We start from the raw sequence: 22,656 nt of genomic DNA, 5'->3' as shown, positions 1-22,656 counted from the left end.
CCATCACATGCTAAGGTTAAGAACGAAAAGGCTATTGAATGAAAGAGCTCACTTTTGATCAATTATGCATAAACACATACTTTTTTCTATCTTTTTTTTCTCTTTTTTCTCTTTTTTTCTTTTTTTTTCAATAATTTCTGAATGAGTGCATTTCGCTCCATCTCATTCAACCCTAGACTACTCATAAAAATATGAGCCGGCTACTAGCCATTTGACGCCTAGCCTTACAACAACTAGCAATGAAATCCAAGTTTTTCTCCAGATAAAAAAAATCAGTGTTTTTACGTCATTACGAGAATATCACAAATTCACCATATAACCAAGTGATTAAATCTCAACAACAAACAAGTATGATCATGATCTAGTTCAAAAGCTACCCTATAAGACTTGTGAAAATATTTGTTTCTAGCATGCAAATCAATTCATTAAGACTTAAATATCCCTCTATTCATCATCACCACACTGAAATCAACATCAACTTATCAAATATCATAGTTCATCTTAAGGGATCATGCTAAATATGCATGAAAATGCAACTATATGAAATCACATAAAAATAAACAAATATGTCCTAAATGAATAATCATGCAAAAATATGAATGAACTACAACTAAACATGCAATATGAATCTATATGAATCTATATGGACACACACACTACTAATCCTTACATTATCACCCCCAAACTTAAAATTTTCTATGTCCTAATTGAAGGTAATAATAAGGATTTCAGGCATACCTAGTCAGTGGGAGAGTCACCCTCATCGGGTGGAGGATCAGGTGGCCAATTAACCTCTCCACCAGTGTTTCGAACAACAGTATCGAAAGCGTGTGACAAATCTGCAGCAAAATGATGGTGAATGTCGTGCATGGCCTCCATACACCTAGTCAATCACCTGTACTGCTCATCACCAATACCATTCATATCAACTAACTGTGGCGCATGAGAAGAACCCTTTGTAGGCACTGGAAGATCCGTCCAGCCACTCTCTACATCATCAAAAATATATCCCAACCCCTTATCATGGGGTGCACCTAAGAATGAATAACTCAAGTGATCTGGCATTCGGTTGAGCTCAAGTGTGGGAACTTCTTGAATAAATGGTTCAAAACACTCCTGAGAAAATTTTAACTCTACTAACCCAAGAGAATCAAATGGCATATCTAACTTCCTCTTCCACTGAGGTGCATTCAAAACCTGCAATTGATCTACTTTAAAACACTCCTCTTTAGCTGTGGTTAACTTTATTTCCCTGAACACATTAAAAGTGACCTTTTGATCGTAAACATTCATCGAAAGCTCTCCTTTTTGCACATCGATCATAGTTCGGCATGTATCCAAGAATGGTCTTCCCAAGATATTGGGAATCTTCTTATCTTCCTCGAAATCAAGAATTACAAAGTCAGCAGGGAAGAAGAGTTTATCCACCTTGACCAAGACATCCTCCACTATACCTCGTGGATAAGCGATGGAATGTTCAGCTAGTTGCAATGACATGACTGTTGGTTTCGTATCAGGCAGACCAAGCTTCTTGAAGATAGATAAGGGCATCAGATTGATGCTAGCTCCTAAATCACATAAACACTTGTCAAACGACAAGTTTCTGATGGTGCAAGGAATAGTGAAGCTTCTAGGATCTTTAAGCTTCGGAGGCAACTTCTGTTGTAGCACAGCACTGCATTCCTCCGTTATAGCAACAGTCTCTAAGTCATCGAGCTTCATTTTCCGAGAGAGAATACCTTTCATAAACCTCGCATAGCTAGGCATCTGTTCAAGAGCTTCATCGAAAGGTATGTTGATATGAAGTTTCTTGAACACCTCCAAAAACTTCTCAAACTGCTTATCCAGCTTTTTCTTCTGCAGCCTCTTAGGAAAAGGAGGTGGAGGATAGATCTGTTTCTCCCCTGTATTACCCTCAGGAGGAGTGTGTTCCACAATAGTCTTCCTTGGCTCCACCTCTGCTTCCTTCTGCACTTCTTCTTCAGCCACAAATGCATTTTCTGAATCTGGAGATTTTTCAGGCTCTTCGTCTTGCTGAATTTGGGGGCTTGCGACCTTTCCAGACCTTAAGTTGATGGCGTTCACCTATTCTTCAACTTCCCTCTTGCCTGGATTTATTTCTGTATTACTAGGAAGTGTTCCAGGTGGTCGATTCAATAAGGCATTAGCAATTTGCCCTATTTGGTTCTCCAGAGTCTTGATAGACACAACCTGGCTTTGGCATATAAGAGCCTGGTTTTTGCACATAAGCCTCAACTCCTCCAATTCAGATTTTTCATTTGAAGATAGACCTGCATCATGAGTTTGTTGTTGAAGTTGGAGTTGTTGTTTTGGTGCAATTTATTGCTGAAAACCATGAGAGTTGAATTATTTTGCTCCAAACTGCTGGAACGGCTGTTGTATCGCATTCTGATTGTTGCTCTAGCTGAAGTTAGGATGATTCCAGTTGTCAGGATGATAAGTGGCAGGAACTGGCTGCTGCGATCTCTGAAAGTTGCTCACAAACTGAGCTGAGTCACTAGATATAGTGCATTGCTCTGTCGCATGTGGACCTGCACACAGCTCACAAACACTGGTTATCTGCTTAACACCATAGTTAGCCAGAGAATCGATCTTCATAGACAACGCCTTCAGTTGAGCAGTGATAGCCGTAGCTGTATCCGCTTCAAGAACTCCTGCTACCTTGCCCTATAGGAATCTCTGGGTTGGATACTGATATTCATTAGCAGCCATCAGTTCAATTGGATCATAAGCTTCCTCATAGCTCTTTGCCCATAATGCTCCACCTGCTGCTACATCGAGCATGGGTCTGGACTGTGCTCCCAACCCATTATAAAAACAATTGATGATCATCCAATCAGGCATTCCATGATGAGGACACTTCCTAAGCATCTCCTTGTAGTGCTCCCAAGCTTCATATAAAGATTCTCCTGATTGTTGCGTAAATTGAGTATGAGCATTCCTGATTGCAGCTGTCTTCGCCATAAGGAAGAATTTAGTAAGAAACTTCTGAGCAAGATCTTCCCAAGTAGTAATCGAACCAGCTGGTAGAGAGTGTAACCAGCTCATAGCCTTGTCCCTCAGAGAGAATGGGAATAGTCTCAGCTTCACAGCTTATTCCGAAACACCATTGAACCTGAAGGTGTCACAGATCTCTATGGGATCCCTAATGTGTGTATTGGGATCTTCCGTAGGAGAACCCCCAAACTGGACTGAAGTCTATACCCATTGAATTATGCCAGGCTTGATCTCAAAGGTATTAGCTGTGATAGCTGGTCGGATAATGCTAGATTGAATGTCATTGATCTTGAATTGAGAAAAATCCATCAAGGCTTTCATTCGTGCTGCTGGGTCTCCCATTGTAATGAGTACTTGAAACACAAACAAATAAACGTGAAAGTAAAAGAGTCCAAGTCAGTGAACTTTAACGACCACTGATGACAAGCACATAAACAAAAAATTAACACCGAGTCCCCGACAGCGGCGCCAAAAACTTGTTAGGGCGAAAACACGCGCTAAAATTTACGCAAGTATACGCGTTCGCAAGTAGTATAAGATATAAATTAGATTCGTTCCCACAGAGACTGGTTTAGGTTAAATTCAATTTATGCACCTATGCAACAATGTATGGTTATCGCTCAATGCTAAGACAAATAACAAATTGGGTTTTTATTAAACTAAGAGATTATACTAAATAACATTAACTAAGAGAATTGAGGTTGAATTAATATATATGACAAATATGGGATTCTAACTTCATTAAATACTTCATTCAAAGTCATTGTTCTTAACCTTAGCATGTGATGGTGATGACACTAATCAGATAACACGAAACTGATAAACGCCAACTTTCGTTGTACGAGTACCATTCTACTAGACATCCACAAAAGAGATAGAAGCTGAATAGGCACCAATTATATTGAGACCCTATATGTCTATAGAATTTGACAACATAACGGTTTAAGCATAAGTTATCTATCTTGATTACATAGGGAAAGTAAAACGATTAGAGTTACCTACGAATCATGCATATAATACATGAACCTATGCTAGCATGGCAAGTTCTAAACCTCTATATTCACTGTCGCTTCAATAGAGATTAACACGCTATCTTATATGTTAGCTACGCACATAAGACGAATAAGCACAACCAATACTAGGATATCATACAATCACCACATACCAAGATATCAAAACAATTAACTATTGAAATCCATAAGTAAATCCGCTAGAACCCCATGATAACGATTAGCCCATAATTGAACTCATCATCACCATGGGTTCCAATGAAAGCATGGTATAAAATAAGGTCTTAATAAACTGAATAATAATTAAAGTACGAATAAACGAGATCTAGGTTCAACAAGAACGAAAATGAGCATCCAAAGTTACAACTAATTCAAAGAATCACAAGTTGAAAATGAGATCTTCTTTTTCGGAGTTGTTCTGTGCTTCTAGGTCTTCTCCTTGGTATCTCAATCTTCCCGGATGATGAAAACTCTTTTTTTTAAGTATATATACGCCCCTAGTGGACCTGGATCTTTAAAATCGTCAAATTTCACTTTAAAAAGGCTTTTTCAGCGAAATCAGCGACCAGCCGCGCCTTGGGCGGCTTCTCAGCTCTCTGGGCGGCCGCTCAGCTCTCTGGACGGGCGCTCAGCTCTTGTCTGGAAAGATTTCTGATGAATCTTATTTTGGCCATAACTTGAGTTCTACTCGTCAGAATTAGGCGATTCAACTACCCACGCGAAGCTATTGAGATTCTCTACAACTTGACAATGGCCTTGGATTCCAAATCTGATCACTTTTTATCATATTTCCTTTAAAAGCTCTTTTCTTCATATAACTGATACCTGAAATGCAATAACACAAAAACACATCAAAATACCAACAACTTGAGTCCAAAACACCAATTTAAGCTTGTAATAAAGCATTCCAAGTGGATATAAAATCCACTTATCATGCCTTCCTTTTATTTGGTACTCCAAGTTGCCACTTCTGGTGGTCAGAGTTGTTGTAACCATCATGCTGCCACTTAAGGTGGCTAGAGTTATAATGATTTCGAAACCGGCCTCGAAAGTTTTCATGCCCACAGTTTCGTCCATAACCTCATCCTCCTTTATGCTCTCTGCCACACTCATTCTTCTGGAATGCGTGTTATGTACTTCAAGTAACTAGGCAGAGTCTGCGGGACGTATCTAACGATTTTTCAGTAACAAGTCATTATTATTTTCAGCGACAAGAAGAAGAGATATCAGCTCGCTATACTTCCGAAAATTGCACTCCCTATACTGTTGCGCCAAAATCATAGTGTTGGGGTGAAAGGTTGAAAGGGTGTGGTGCCCTCCCAACCCGGGTCAGAAGTTTGGGGTCCACAACACAAACACAATATGTCAACCTGTATATGAAATATTAATTTCGATGACCCTGCTCTATATAACTACGGATCGCAACAGGTTAAAGTATGAAAACAAGCCACAACCTTAATTTTTATTACAACGTACCAAATCCCAACTAATTTAACTTACAACTGATAATGAAATTATTCTTACAATCTTACTATCTCACTACCGTCATAAGCTCCTGCTAGCTCGATCCAACTCAATTTGGAATCCTAGCTCGTACATTGAACTGGGATACCTCGCTATCAACCGTATCCTTCTTAACTGTAGAATACATAAAAAGATTTGCAAGAGTGAGCTAACTAGCTCAGCAAGTCATAATAACGATAACTGAGTTAAATAATGATCAAGTGAGATAATCCAGATGAATCAAGTTTCTTTTTAACTAATCATTAGAATTGGATATTCATTTTAAGTTCTAAAACCAAGGTTAGGCTGCTGATCAGTCACGCACTAACCCCGAGCAAAGCACACAACACTGCTCTAATCACTGGATCCAAGGCACACATTGGCCTAAGTTGACCATTGATATGGTCTGACCACGAATCTGGTCCACATATATAAAAAAAACTATCCAATTCTAAAGCAGTTCAATATGATAAACAATATAATTCGATAAAATAAGATCATAATCAATGATGGTTAATCAGTTGAATTAAAAACGCAAGGAAACTCATGGATATCACAAGGGTATATCAGGGTATGTATAAGAAACGGTTTTCCGTATGTAAAAGGATCAGGCGTTGGACAAATAATGATTTTTCAAGGTATAGTTCTTTGATGTTATAAAGAATGGTTGGAGTATAAAAGTTTTTATATTTTCAAACAATTTTGCTCCTGTGTTTGGTGTTTGATAGTTATACATTTGGGGAGTAGCATCATATTTGTGCGATTTGGTATCTGAGGATCAATAAAGGATGGTTAACAAAGAATAAGGCTTATGGCTCAAGATCGAGGAAGAATCAGGGTTCAAGGGTAATTAATTTAAAGCACTTGCAATATAAACAAGAGTTATTCTGAATAAAAGTGACATGTTATGAAACAGTTCGATAATAATTATGATATATCTTGAAGAAAAGTCTGGAAGTACTTGCCTTATAGGGCTTTATAACCATTACTGATCAACTCTGAGCCGACTCTGCTGCTCAGGCTCTAACGTCCAACCACTAGATCCCATTGGATTCGACTTCGACACTCAGGTCTTTCTGTTGAAACTCTACTGAGCTCGTCGACTGACCATTAGGTTATCTTTAGTACATCGTGCACTTTCAGGTTCCCGACTATAACCTACAGGGTCGAAATACCCTACGTTAGACGTCTAGCTATGCTTGACATATCCTCGATACTAATTTTTACCCAACGATATTCAAACCCGACTCGTAATTATTCATATTGGAATAACACAGACAACAATTAGGGTTCACATTCTCAAAATCGATCCAGTGTTCGTTTTTAGAAAATACGTATACTCGTCATTTTACGAAATTAGGGTTACTGTGTTTTGGACAAAACATACAACACAACATACAATCAGGTTCCGTATAAAACCTACATATATGTATTTACTTATACTCGCTCAACGTCCCGATAATCCTTGGATACGCTCCCGTATTTCCATAGTTCGATTTTCTGGAAATCGGGCAGTACCTCCTCTGTTTATCGGACTACCCGTCGAAACAATTCGACGTCACTTCACCACAACAATTCACAACAACCAACACCCATAATTTCCCAAATGCCAATTCAGTACTATTATTAATTATTATTCGCATTTTATATTTATTTATTAAAGTAGGACTCAGAATATAATCATCACTGTCCACCGTCCGCTCGTAAAAAGTCATCGCGGACGGCGGCAAAATTTCGCGGGTACCAGATTAATTCTCGGGTTTCCAACGCAAAACTTCGCCGATTAAATACGATAATATTTTCTCGCACGAAATAATTTATTGTTTCATGAAAGCAGTCAAAAAAATTTATTCCGCATAAACCATTAAACCGAATCAGATTAACATAGCCACAGCACCAACGAAAATACAACCACGCAGCAAACACATCAGACGCAGCGTAAGCAGACACATACGCAACACAACACACAATCGACACACACTCACCCCGGCCACCTTGCCGGAATTTTAAACGACGGCAACCGGAAAGAAAATGGGCAGCAAAAGAACAAGACAACACCACATTAGATATATACACACAAGCGTGTGTATATATATATAATCAATATGAATGAATCCCACTAGAAACCGGAATGAATGGCCGGAACTTGCCGAAAAACGGGGAAAAAAATGGAAGAACAAAGGCAGAGAAGAAAGAGGGAAAGAGAAGGGAGAGAAAGTGAGAGTAATCGAGAGAGATTCACAAGGAAGGCGAGAGAGATTAGAGAGATTAAACAGCGAGAGAGATGGAGGAATGGGAGAGAGAACTGTGTTTGTATATATATATTTTTTTATATTTAACAGATAATAACACACAGCAACACCAAGGTGAGCAACTGCCACATTTTTGTCTGATTTTCTAGGTTCAAACACGTGTACTACCTCTCTGAATGACCTTATTTTTGTATCGCTTCAATTGGTTTAACGATATAAGGCGCGGATAAAAATAATCCTGAAAAATACCAAATTAACTTCAAAATATCACAAATAATTTAAAGTTATTAAAAATAAATTTTCCATAATCTTAAAAGTATTTTTGAAATGCAACTTATACCCGTATTTCACCATTAACGAACCGAGCTGCACTTAAAACAAATTCAAAAAAAAATATGAAAATAATTTTAAAATATTACACATATCCAGAAGTTTATAAAAACGCAATTTTCAAAAATTTTGAACAATTTTTGAAGTGCACTTTATACCCGCTTTTTAACAATTAAACGAAATAACGCGCGGGTGAAATTAATCCCGAAAATTTCCAAAATAATTTTAAAATTCTCAGAATATTATAAACTTAGGAAAATATGAATTTTGTGATTTTTTTGAGAAACTCTGGAATTAAATACAGGTTTTTATGAGTAAAAGAAATCAGGAAAACATTTAAAGATAGATAATCAATAAAAATATTGATTTCTCAATTTTATAAAATCCTAAAAATAATTATTGTAATTATAAAATCATAAAAACAATTTTAGAGACACTTCAAATATTTATACCAATAAGTTTGCATTAAATCCACTATAAAAGTGAAACAATTTAGTACATTTACTTAATAATCACCTATTTAAATAATTCAAAAATACACGGGTCGTTATATCCTTCCCCCCTTAAAAAGATTTTGTCCTCAGAATCTGGTCTAATTACACAAGTGAGGATATTTATCAAGCATATCTGACTTTAGTTTCCTAGTAAACTCTTCTAATCGAGAATTTCGAACGTACTTACTATAGATATACACTCATTTCCAATGACCTGCCTTTAACGATCTAGAATTTAAATCGATCACTATATGCTGTACAACTTGGACAAGAGCCCCTTGGCTCCTAATCAACCACTCGATTCAAATCAAATACTTATCGCCTTAATATTAACATGCAGATCACATTATATGTACATACTGTTGCGATGATAATATCAACTCATGAACAACTTTATCTATACTTATCAATACCTCGAATGGTTCACTAATTTTTTTTTAGGACTTAACTTGTCCGTTCTACTCAAACTTATCCAATCTCTTTCAAGACGACACTTTTACTAACACTACTGGTCCTATTTCTATATTCATACTCTCCCTCGATATAATTCCGCTTCTTTCTTTGTCTACTCTGAGCTACTTCAATCAATATCGTTACGCCCTTGGTGTGCTGGATTAACTTTGAATTTGACAACTTTCTTTCTCCCACTTTATCTCAATACAAATGGGGAACTACACTTGCGTTCACATGAAGCCTGAATAAAATGGCATTCCAAAGCTGACATCGATGATAAATGATCATTCTAGTGTTTTCCTTAAAACTCCACATCTCCACATCTCTTATTTTTTTATCTAGATCGCTTCCTCACTTTGACTCTTCGCTTAAGGTTGGTAGGCGGTGTGCATTTTCAACTTGGTTTCCAAACATTTAAACATCTCCTATTCGTTTCTATCAGTTAGGGCTGAAAAGTAATCTCATATATTCACGTATTATCACCTTTAAGTATTTGAACTTCGGATTCCACTCTTTCCAATTCGTCTATTAACTCCTCGGTAGTCTTAATTACATTCAGTCCTTTCTGTCAGCATAAGACATCCGTTACCATATGGCATTGCTTAGGTAGTTGTTAATGGATTAATTCAGAATCCTTTGTTAACCTTAGTCAAAATTTCATTCTTGAAAACTCAATGTATAGTTGCTTTCCTTCTGATCTTTGGAGAAAAAATCCTTGGGCATTCCACGCAGACTTTCTTAGTCCTTGAGTAGATGAGGATGTTATCAATAACTACAGTTTGTTTATCTGAGTATTCCTTATATAACATGTTCCTTAATTTCTTATAGACAACTGATACACTTGTTATCTCGCCTAACATCACCGGAGCTTGCAATGCTCATAACTCATTTTAACCATAATCTCTGATATATTCTCAGGTCAGATCTTAAGTTAATCCCCGAAACATAATACACTTCCTGAATTAGGTCTCGTAGGAAATTAATTCTTTGTAGGGTTCACTTATTCTTCTTCGTTGTTTTGTTAAACTCCCGATAATCAGTACATACTCTCATAATTTCATTCCTTTTCTCCCTTAACATCACTGGTACACTTCACGATTCGCCTCTTGTAAAGTCACTTCCTGGGTCTTCCTTATCCACTAGGCCTTCCAATACTTCGTCTTAGCTCTTTGACATGTCCAACACTTCCTGATTTATCTTGAAATTTCCTTCTTATACCTGGCTATCACTATTTTTCTTTAAATTTCCATATATCTTGGTATCTCTTCAATAACTTAGATACTTAATATTGTGAATTCCCTGTGGAATCTCATTTCTTAATTCTTCTACTTGTAGTATCCAAGTGCTGGAAGAAAACCTGGGGATACTGTGATCGTCCTCCTGGGCTTATAAATTTCCTTTTAATAACCACTAACATCGCAATCCATTATCTTTTCTTGACATCTTATCTTTCCCTTCACAACTTCGACCGAAAGGTCATACTATCCATCCTTGCTCTTTTTAGATTACGAACTTTAACTTCCAATTCCAACTACAAAATTCCATAGATAATTCTTCTGATACCGTTTCTACGTTGATTCTCTCCTTTTTGCTTATCGTCTGCCTCTATATTTGCTTTTACGCGTGAGTACATACTTCAAATTTTTATGGTTCGTATAGATCTTACACTTTTCTCCATACATATCATATTTCCCAATCTTTCAAAACAAATATTATTACTGTTAGTCCCAGTTATGATTAGGATACTTCTGCTCATAAGGTTTCGGTTGTCTAGGTGCATATACAATAACTTTATTGTGCTGCATCAACACACATCCTAATCCCTTATGAGAAGCATCAATATAAACTATCAAACCTCTTTGGTACTTTCGAAATGATAAAGCAGGTGCTGTAATCATTTTCTTCTTTAATTCCGCAAAACTTTCTTTACCCTTCTCCATTTCAAATAAATTTCTTGCTTTTCCTGGTTAGCTTCGTCGAAGGTATTGTAACTTCCAAGAAATCTTGCACAAGTTTTTTTTTTATAATAACCGGTCCATGGTAAAAATCCTTACTTTTATTGGTACATTTTGGCCTTTCTTTATTCATAGTAACTTTAATTTCTACCGGATCTCCTTTGGTCTCCTTCTCATTAATTATTTATGCTTTCTACCATCAAAACTTTCACCTTGTAAACTTTACATACCACTTCTTTCTTCTCCGACTCCCCAATTGTCATTAAATGCTTCGCGTGGTCCTCCGTTGACTATAAGTAACGTAATTACAACTCATCCAGATATTCCTTAAAGATTCTGTCCATAGGTTCAATCTCCAATTGGTAACACCCAAATCTTAAATCAATTTTAGAAAATACTTTGCTTCTTCTGTTTGATCCACAAATCAGTAGTTCGAGGTAACAGATACTTACTCTTGATAGTAAACTTGTTGAGCTTTCTTTAGTCGATGCATAATCTCATACTTCCATTTTCTTATTAACAATTAGTACCGGTGCACCTCATGGGATCCACTGGGTTTAATCACTTCTTCTTCTAGCATCTCTTGCATCTGCTTTGCTAACTCCCTTATTCTAACTGGTGCCATTTTATGTAAGACTTTGGTCACTGGCTTCGTCTCAGGTGTTAAGTCAATCATGAACTTCATTTCTCTATCTGGAGGAATATCGATAATTTATCTGGAAACATATCTTGAAATTCCTTAATTGCTATAAAATCTTCAAATTTTGTTTGCTTCTGACTTTTATTTATCTCATAATCACCATAATGCTCATATCTTGATCACCGTAATTATCATTAACAAATTCTTTACCTTCTTTCATCTTCTGAACCTCATCACTTTTTCATTTGGCGTCCTCAGAACTATCTTTTCATCACAACGATCTATTTGGACATCACGCTTAAATAGTTAATTCATTCCTTAGAATAATATCAAATTCTCACAAACTTATTGTCAGAAATCTCACTTTCCCCATTGATACTTATTTACTTAACAAATACACGTTCTTGACTTTTCTAGTCTTTTAATCAAAATCTTACCAATTCAACGAGGTAAATCATTTCATCAACAATACCTTAGGGAATAAACAATTAAGTTGCTTCCACCTCTTCCAATACTTTAACGCATAAGGTATTCACCATAATCATCCATATCATCACATCCGTATTCTGAATAACATATTTCGCAGGAAAATCGCATATTCTCGTTCTCGAAGACGTATTCCTTATTGGGGTAGATTCCCTTGATTCTTAGTGCATCCCTGACTAGGTTAGTGATTTGCAATTCCCGTCATATGCCTTTATTTGCTTCCCATGCGTGAGAGGTAGATGGAACTTTGCCCGCCTAGTCCATTATACGTTGATTTCTGTTTGAAAAACTCTTGCAAAGAATGACAGTACAATGAAGTAACTAGAAGGATTCACAATTTAACAAAAATTAGAGTTGAAAAGAAAGAAGAAGTAAGGATTTGAATATGAATGAGACAACCACATTGGTACTTAAGATGGCCAGTCTTTCATACCATGTAGCATACAGCACATGATTAGGTGGCGTCCCACCTGACCCTTCGTCATTCTGACAAAGTGTCTCATCATAACACTGTTTGTCCCAATCAGAAAGCAAAAGTTGCGGGGAACAATTAAATTTGAAAGGAATGCAATATCCTCCTTTTTGATATCATCATAAAGAGTTTATTTAAGAAAAGAAGTTCATACTTATTTAGGATTCAAAAAGGAATTTACGATGTAATATTAAAGACAAGAACGATACCATTGGTCACCACTCATATTTCATTTGTATTCATCTTTCGAGCTTGATCGATCATATCCCAATTGTGTCATATAACAACTTTAGAAGGTACACTGAAATGCCTTCGCAAATTAAGCCTTATGATAGATTCCTACTTGTCACGTATTGCATTTTTAACATCGCACCTACACGTATACTACTTTAACAATTTGATCATAATGACGTTTTACCAGATAACCTCGAGTGTCCTTCTCTTTAATTTGAAATAATCATGAATTATTCAACATAGCAATCCTTTTGTTAATAATCTTCTTCTTTTGGAAAGGTCTGGAAATCTTCCCAACCTCCTTCGATCACGCCCAGGCTCTTTTTAAATAAATGAATTTTTTAACTCTAATGGTCTCTACAACTGGATAAATAATTACTCCATACGTAGATTCTGTTATTATCCTTGTCAAACAATATTTACACCTTACCGTTAGGAATAATCAACTTCTTCATAATCGCAGATCACTTTACTCTCTGAATTAACAATACTAAGTCTAAAATAAGTATCCTTCCAGGTAATCCGGGTCTTTTAACGAACAGGAAACTCAAGTAGTAACTTGATAACCAATGTTTAAAACTTATTTTATTTGAAAAGGCTTTTAAAAATTTTGTAAGGGAAAATCTTTTTCAAAAACTTGTTTAAAAATTTTGAAAATCACAATTCTGGTTGTCCTTACTATATGAGTTGGTTGTTGTCCTTCCTATGACCATATACCAAGTTAAAGAAATGATCACACAAAGGTCCATTCACTTCCATTTATCTCCTCTCCTTCATTGGGTCTATTACCTTCCTTAATCGATGAAAACTTCAACTGTCGTTGCATATTATCTTATTCGTAGCTTCATTTCAAAGCTTCCATACTGGTAATACTTCTGACATTATCGTTGCAGTAGCTAAGTAGAACATGCTATTCAATAGTCAACAAGTAGGCTGATGTCACATCACCTTGTTACTATAAATATATCATATGGTCATAACACCATTAATTATCTTTAAGAAAGCTCCAGAACCATAATCTCCTCTAACTCTCCTTTCAATACTTATCAAATTCATTTCACAAGGTAGTCATGGGTGGCCTAATCTCTAATGGCTTCTTTTAATCTGGTAACAACTATCCTTCGGAATACCTGAATCTTCTTTCTAGACTTCTTCTCACCTTTATTTATATCTCAAGTACTCACCATTCACTGTAACTTCCGAATTCATCCTCGTAGGTACTGTTGCTTTATAGGACAAGTTTTAAACCGAAGGTATAAAACAACATGTAGGGTAAACTAAAGAGATACACTCACACCCGAATGTCCAGTAAAACAAAATTAAACAGATGGAGGTTCTTGAATAGGTAGTCTCGTATCAAAAGATAGTAGAATAGCGTAGAATAGCTTGAAGAGGTGCGACTGTTGTAACAGAAGGTAATACCATTAATACTGATGGAAGAACAAGGTGTAAATCAAATCTGATAGAAGATGGCGATCCTCGAACGGAAAACTCCAAACGATCAAATGACACCGGGAAATCAAGATCTGCTATTGCCGTTGTCTGGAGATCACGTCGCAAGCTAAGAACCCCAAATCGCAATACGAACCGTGCCGGAGACCTACTATACCATCACACTCAATCTCACAACGTCTTATCTTTCTATTTACTATTTCTAATCCTAACCCTCTACCCAATCCCGACAATCTAGGCTTGTTTCAGTGACTTATAACCTGTAGCTCTGATACCAACCTGTGGCGCCCTCCCAACCCGGGTCAGAAGTTTGGGATCCACACCACAAACACAATATTAATTTCGATGACCCTGCTCTATATAACTACGGATCGCCACAGGTTAAAGTATGAAAACAAGCCACAACCTTAATTTTTATTACAACGTACCAAATCCCAACTAATTTAACTTACAACTGATAATGAAATTATTCTTACAATCTTACTATCTCACTACCGTCATAAGCTCCTGCTAGCTCGATCCAACTCAATTTGGAATCTTAGCTCGTACATTGAACTGGGAAACCTCGCTATCAACCGTATCCTTCTTAATTGTAGAATACATAAAAAGATTCGCAAGAGTGAGCTAACTAGCTCAGCAAGTCATAATAACGATAACTGAGTTAAATAATGATCAAGTGAGATAATCCAGATGAATCAAGTTTCTTTTTAACTAATCATTAGAATTGGATATTCATTTTAAGTTCTAAAACCAAGGTTAGGCTGCTGATCAGTCACGCACTAACCCCGAGCAAAGCACACAACACTGCTCTAATCACTGGATCCAAGGCACACATTGGCCTAAGTTGACCATTGATATGATCTGACCACGAATCTGGTCCACATATATAAAAAAAATTATCCAATTCTAAAGCAGTTCAATATGATAAATAATATAATTCGATAAAATAAGATCATAATCAATGATGGTTAATCAGTTGAATTAAAAACGCAAGGAAACTCATGGATATCACAAGGGTATATCAGGGTATGTATAAGAAACGGTTTTCCGTATGTAAAAGGATCAGGCGTTGGACAAATAATGATTTTTCAAGGTATAGTTCTTTGATGTTATAAAGAATGGTTGGAGTATAAAAGTTTTTATATTTTCAAACAATTTTGCTCCAGTGTTTGGTGTTTGATAGTTATACATTTGGGGAGTAGTATCATATTTGTGCGATTTGGTATCTGAGGATCAATAAAGGATGGTTAACAAAGAATAAGGCTTATGGCTCAAGATCGAGGAAGAATCAGGGTTCAAGGGTAATTAATTTAAAGCACTTGCAATATAAACAAGAGTTATTCTGAATAAAAGTGACATGTTATGAAACAGTTCGATAATAATTGTGATATATCTTGAAGAAAAGTCTGGAAGTACTTGCCTTATAGGGCTTTATAACCATTTCTGATCAACTCTGAGCCGACTCTGCTGCTCAGGCTCTAACGTCCAACCACTAGATCCCATTGGATTCGACTTTGACACTCAGGTCTTTCTTTTGAAACTCTACTGAGCTCGTCGACTGAGCATTAGGTTATCTTTAGTACATCGTTCACTTTCAGGTTCCCGACTATAACCTACAGGGTCGAAATACCCTACGTTAGACGTCTAGCTATGCTTGACATATCCTCGATACTAATTTTTACCCAACGATATTCAAACCCGACTCGTAATTATTCATATTGGAATAACACAGACAACAATTAGGGTTCACATTCTCAAAATCGATCTAGTGTTCGTTTTTAGAAAATACGTATACTCGTCATTTTACGAAATTAGGGTTACTGTATTTTGGACAAAACATACAACACAACATACAATCAGGTTCCGTATAAAACCTACATATATGTATTTACTTATACTCGCTCAATGTCCCGATAATCCTTGGATACGCTCCCGTATTTCCGTAGTTCGATTTTCTAGAAATCGGGCAGCACCTCCTCTGTTTATCGGACTACCCGTCGAAACAATTCGACGTCACTTCACCACAACAATTCACAACAACCAACACCCATAATTTCCCAAATGCCAATTCAGTACTATTATTAATTATTATTCACATTTTATATTTATTTATTAAAGTAGGACTCAGAATATAATCATCACGGTCCACTGTCCGCTCGTAAAAAGTCATCGCGGACGGCGGCAAAATTTCGCGGGTACCAGATTAATTCTCGGGTTTCCAACGCAAAACTTCGCCGATTAAATACGATAATATTTTCTCGCACGAAATAATTTATTGTTTCATGAAAGCAGTCAAAAAAATTTATTCTGCATAAACCATTAAACCGAATCAGATTAACATAGCCACAGCACCAACGAAAATACAACCACGCAGCAAACACATCAGACGCAGCGTAAGCAGACACATACGCAACACAAAACACAATCGACACACACTCACCCCCGGCCACCTTGCCGGAATTTTAAACGACGGCAACCGGAAAGAAAATGGGCAGCAAAAGAACAAGGCAACACCACATTAGATATATACACACAAGCGTGTGTATATATATATAATCAATATGAATGAATCCCACTAGAAACCGGAATGAATGGCCGGAACTTGCCAAAAAACGGGGAAAAAAATGGAAGAACAAAGGCAGAGAAGAAAGAGGGAAAGAGAAGGGAGAGAAAGTGAGAGTAATCGAGAGAGATTCACAAGGAAGGCGAGAGAGATTAGAGAGATTAAACAGCGAGAGAGATGGAGGAATGGGAGAGAGAGAACTGTGTTTGTATATATATTTTTTTTATATTTAACAGATTATAACACCAAGCAACACCAAGGTGAGCAACTGCCACATTTTTGTCTGATTTTCTAGGTTCAAACACGTGTACTACCTCTCTGAATGACCTTATTTTTGTATCGCTTCAATTGGTTTAAAGATATAAGGCGCGGATAAAAATAATCCTGAAAAATACCAAATTAACTTCAAAATATCCCAAATAATTCAAAGTTATTAAAAATAAATTTTCCATAATCTTAAAAGTATTTTTAAAATGCAACTTATACCCGTATTTCACCATTAACGAACCGAGCTGCACTTAAAACAAATTCAAAAAAAATTACGAAAACAATTTTAAAATATTACAAATATCCAGAAGTTTATAAAAATGAAATTTTCAAAAATTTTGAACAATTTTTGAAGTGCACTTTATACCCGCTTTTTAACAATTAAACGAAATAACGCGCGGGTGAAATTAATCCCGAAAATTTCCAAAATAATTTTAAAATTCTCAGAATATTATAAACTTAGGAAAATATGAATTTTGTGATTTTTTTGAGAAACTCTGGAATTAAATACAGATTTTTATGAGTAAAAGAAATCAGGAAAACATTTAAAGATAGATAATCAATAAAAATATTGATTTCTCAATTTTATAAAATCCTAAAAATAATTATTGTAATTATAAAATCATAAAAACAATTTTAGAGACACTTCAAATATTTATACCAATAAGTTTGCATTAAATCCACTATAAAAGTGAAACAATTTAATACATTTCCTTAATAATCACCTATTTAAATAATTCAAAAATATACGGGTCGTTATAAAGGGTCTTTTCTATCATGTCAACATCAGTAATATTTTTACCACACAAAATCAGTCTTGCGCTTATTTTGAACAAGGTAGAATTATATACAGCGACAGATTTAAAATCTTACAACCTTATATGTATTTAGTCATAACGGGCATGCGGCAAATGGACAAGTTTTTGGTGATCAAACCTATCTTTGAGATTGGTCCAAAGGGTGAGTGGATTTTTCATAGTTAGATATTCATATTTCAAATTTTCATGGATGTGGTGTCTAAGAAAAATGATAGCTTTAGTATTTTGTTCAACAGTTGGGCTCTTTCCTGATTTTACGGTGTATTTTAACCCGTTACCACTAAGATGTAATTTCGCATCGAGTACCCAAGATAAATAATTATCCCTAGACACATCCAACGGAACAAACTCTAATTTTGCAAAATTTGCCATTCTGAATGTAAAATAAATATTAAAATATGATGTAATGCTTCACAAATATATTTAAACAATTATTTCCAAATAATAACATTTATGATACGATTAATACAAAAGTTACGACAGCATAGCCAGCCAGAAAACTTTTGGATAATACTTGATGGCTAGCCATCTTTATAGCGTTTAAATAGTAATATGAATAAATAACGATAATAATTAGAATCAAATGATTAAGTTTAAAATGTACCTCTTTCATTAAATGAAACTTATTCGGGTAATACCTTCTTCGTGGACTGAGCTTACTTGGACAATACCTCCTTCGTAAATAAAGCTTGCTCGGGCAGATACTCGTGCTGATAACGTGTTGTAAATAACGTATTGTAGATCTTGAATTACTTGATTATGAATAATTTAATAATTGCACATATAAAGAGAATAAAAGTTGAAGAGAGAATTGTATTTCAATATGTTTCGGTATATATGGTTTCAATAACTGAAGGTCCTATTTATAGAGATTGGTTGACAAGTCTTACTAACGAAGCTATCTAAATCCTCTTTGATAAGTTTCGTAGTTCTTCACTAGTAAGTTTCGTAAGTCTTCCTTAATAAACTTTACAATTCTTCCTTACTAAGTTTCTTCTCTAAGAAGCTGTGCAAGTCTTCCTCGATATGTTCTGAGAGACTTCCTCGATAAGACTTGTCAACCAACCTCTATAAATAGGACGTCCAGTTATTGAAACCAAATATACTGAAACATAATAAAATACAATTCTCTCTTCAACTTTTATTCTCTCTATACGTGCAATTATTAAATTATTCTTAATCAAGTAATTCAAAATTTACAACACGTTATTTACAACAGTTTTTACATTCTTTCTTTCTCCGAAACCAAAATTATTGTTCATAATCTTCTTTCCACTCTGGTCAGCTGTACACAACTAGAGTCCTATGAAAAGTCCCAGTTACCTAACAAATTTTGGAAAATCAAATATGGATGTTGTTGGTCACTCAGTAATCTAATGTGTAACTATGGATTTTACAACAGACAGTGAATACTATAAACAAGAAAGCAAATCGAAGTTCAGAAAAATAATGATGAATATTATTGGTGAATCAGTGCAAAAACTGTAAATGTCACGAAATCTTCTCGACTTGAACAATTGGCAAGCCAAAGGAAGAGCAATACAAAAACAGAACAATGCCATAGTACACACAAAATTACCAGTGCTGGATTGGAGCCAATCCAACATATGGGTATTACTCATTTAACAAAATTATATGATCAAGAAATAAAATTTAGAAAAACAAGAACCAATCCACAACTCCTTGGGAGAAATGCTTAGCACTTGGGAAGATCAGAAGGTGGAGGAGGCAGCTTCTGGCTAGGCAGCTTTCCATCTAAAACGACCCATGCCGTCCTTAATCCCCAGCTCAAATGGACGTCGAAATGACAGTGCATGAACCAAACCCCTGTTATTTGATCAAGACTTATAGGTTAAACCTATCTGCCCAAACTAAAATTGTGTAGTAAATGAACTAGGTAATAGTACTCACCAGGGTTATCGGCCCGAAAACGGATGACAACCCATCCACCAGAAGGCACACCAACAGTATTTCTTTCGACAGGATCAATGAGGTTGAACTTGGCAGGATCTTTCTTAGCATCATAATTTCCGAAACCTTGGCCTACTATAAAGAAGTTAAAGCCGTGAAGATGGAGTGGATGGCTTTCAGCACCAAGAATACTAGTATCTTGCATCACCAGCTCCACAGTAGTGTTATATGGCAGCACAACCAACTTTGTACCATTAGTCACTACGGTGTTATTAGGGGGAGTTCCGGTGTAATTGAATGGCATGAGAGGAGTCGTAGGAAAATCAGTAGTGTAAACGCCATTAGATTTCCCAAAGAAGTATGCTTGGAGAAATGCAGTTGTAGGCAGAACCAAAGAGATGTTGTTTATTGAGGCGGCAAATTTAGAACTATTGTTTGGTCCTTGACAGGTTTGGTTTTTGGGGCAGGGGTGTGTTCCTAGGCCTACTGTGAAGAAAAAATGTTTGTCGACAGTTTGAGGAACATTTGCTGGATATTGTGAATTAGCTAAACTACGAAATTTGTTGCTAAAATTGGCAACAAATGATGTTCCATTGATTGGAGGAAAAGTAGGAAAAGGAAGATTTGTGTTATTAGAAGAGGCATTTTCGTATTGGAGGATTCCAGCTACCGTTGAGTTGTCAAATGTTCCTTGGCCAGTAACATATGGTCTCGCAGACATAAAGAAAGTAGTGGCGTTGTGAGAAAGAGGCTTTGTTTTGAGAAGAACATTAGTAGTTTGGCCTGGCGTAATGAAGAGGATATCAGTTTGGAATGGCTTGACATAAACTGCATCCGCTTCAACTACTGTCAAGGTGTGATTTGCTATACTGAAAAAGAGATCATCATTGAGTGCAGAGTTGATAATACGAAGAAGATATGTTTTCCCAGGCTTCACTTTCAGCTTAAATGTTTCTGAATTCCAACAACAAAAATTAGAAGTGAGTAATCAGCAGTCAATTCATTTTAAAAGGAAAATAGCACTAAATATACCATTAGCAGAACAATTGTACAATGGTCCCGGGAAGCCATTGATCGTGTATGCATCGGACACATTAGGTCCACCTCCTGTTTGAAGGGCTTGGCTGATAACTGCCTCTGTATCAGCATTCCACCATTCTCCTGGAATCCACATTAGCTGCATTTAGATTAATTTAAGGAATTTTTGTAATCAATAAATGGATGATATTTAAGAGTTGTACCAAACATGATTGGAACTTCCTTGTCTGGTTTAGGAAATGGATAAGGAACGCTGTGCTTGGGAAGGATAACAATAGGTCCATAAATGCTAGCTCTTAGCCATGAAACATGAGCATGCCACCACAGAGTTCCCCTCTGTCCAATAATGGTATAATTGTAAACATAGGTTTGACCACTTTGAATGGGACATTGTGTTACATATGCTGGTCCATCTGCCCATCCACTCTGAATTTGTCGAATTCCATGCCTGCATTCCTCATCAATCATTTTGTCGAAAACAACACTTTCAAAAATTAATACAAATACATTTACATGATACTGGTTGGAATTTGATCTATACCAGTGGATACTAATATTATTGGAGACATGGTTAACAACTTTAATGAGCATACGATCACCCTCTCTAGCTATAATCCTCGGTCCAGGAAACTTCCCGTTAACAGTCACCATGCTCTTTGTGTGACATAGTCTTGTCACATTTTGTAACCTTATCTGCATTACACAATTTAGAAACGTTACTAACAACATTGCAGACTGTATACAAATAAAAATGTGCTATGCCTATCTGTGCGTGCATGTGTTGAAGTCAATTTTCGTCACACGTACATTGAACTTATAGTGCCTCGTTATGCCAGCACGCGTCGCAGTTACCACCTCAGGAGCAAAGCAGACACTAGTCATGAAGAAGATTAGAGCAGGCAAAAATGCTGATGCAGAGAAGAGAGAAGTCCCCATTGCTATTTTCTTTGTATTTCAATACTGTGTTTGTTTGTACAATGAGACATGGTAAAGCCTTTATATAGACAACATGAGGCCTGTTTGGTTGGTTGATTAGACATTTCACTTCTATTCATTTTTAAGGTTCTCTCAAGTAATTTTAAAACAAATATTAGCAGGAAAATGACAGGTTTTCGTTTTAGGAGTAACATTTCTATACTGTAGGGCTCCATATTAGATTCGCTACCAACTATTGGTCCAGTAGACCACAGAAGTGTATTTAAAGACAATTTTCGTACCTCATTTCTAGTACGGTCAATTCTTATCTACTTCCGTATAATTATTTTCTTGACCTTCCGCAACGAAGACAAGAACTCAACCACTACACAAATCCTTTGTTGGCCCGATAAATGAATATCAGATCGATAAATTAAACAAATAAATGGATACGATTATGTACCATAAGATAGTACTTCTCTGCAATGTTACAATACTAAATACACAGCAGTTCATTGTATACAAGATTGCAGGGTATGCAACTATTTGAAGAAGATATTCATGTATGATCACACTAATCAATGTCTTAATTACTATATTTTTTGGTTTAGTTCCAGAAGAGCTAAATATATGATTAAAAAGAGGTTGGGTTTTGGCTAAATTAAGCCGTTAAAAATGTAGGTGAATCTCACAATCAATTAATGTTTACTTTAAGCCAGGTTCATGTTCATTTTAATCATCATCATGCAAGTGTAGGAACCAAAGATTAAGACATCACTGCTCTCTCTCCCGACCAAACAAATCCTAAACCGTAGGAGCTTCAGTGTGACAGAATACGACATTTC

At 36.1% G+C, this 22,656-nt stretch overlaps 1 protein-coding gene and 1 non-coding gene across 2 annotated transcripts; one reads left to right on the top strand and one right to left on the bottom strand.

Moving 5' to 3' along the window:
• Nucleotides 1-2,863: 2,863 nt before the first annotated feature.
• On the top strand, nt 2,864-2,970 carry LOC141694813 (small nucleolar RNA R71). The gene has a single exon (XR_012564095.1). It is a non-coding gene; the product is annotated as a small nucleolar RNA R71 (small nucleolar RNA).
• A 16,418-nt stretch (nt 2,971-19,388) lies between these two features.
• LOC141693901 (laccase-2-like) lies at nt 19,389-21,848 on the bottom strand. Its single transcript, XM_074499087.1, has 6 exons — nt 21,704-21,848; nt 21,438-21,589; nt 21,100-21,344; nt 20,891-21,019; nt 19,859-20,812; nt 19,389-19,774 (listed from the first exon to the last, which is right to left on the bottom strand). The coding sequence occupies exons 1-6, from the start codon at nt 21,830-21,832 to the stop codon at nt 19,644-19,646; spliced, it is 1,740 nt and encodes a 579-aa protein (XP_074355188.1). The 5' UTR covers nt 21,833-21,848; the 3' UTR covers nt 19,389-19,643.
• Between the last annotated feature and the right edge of the window lie 808 nt (nt 21,849-22,656).

The sequence above is a fragment of the Apium graveolens genome, chromosome 10, assembly GCF_009905375.1.
Source record: "Apium graveolens cultivar Ventura chromosome 10, ASM990537v1, whole genome shotgun sequence".
Classification (NCBI taxonomy): domain Eukaryota; kingdom Viridiplantae; phylum Streptophyta; class Magnoliopsida; order Apiales; family Apiaceae; genus Apium; species Apium graveolens.
Note: the sequence above shows the minus strand (reverse complement) of the source record. Positions and strands in the feature narration are given on the sequence as shown.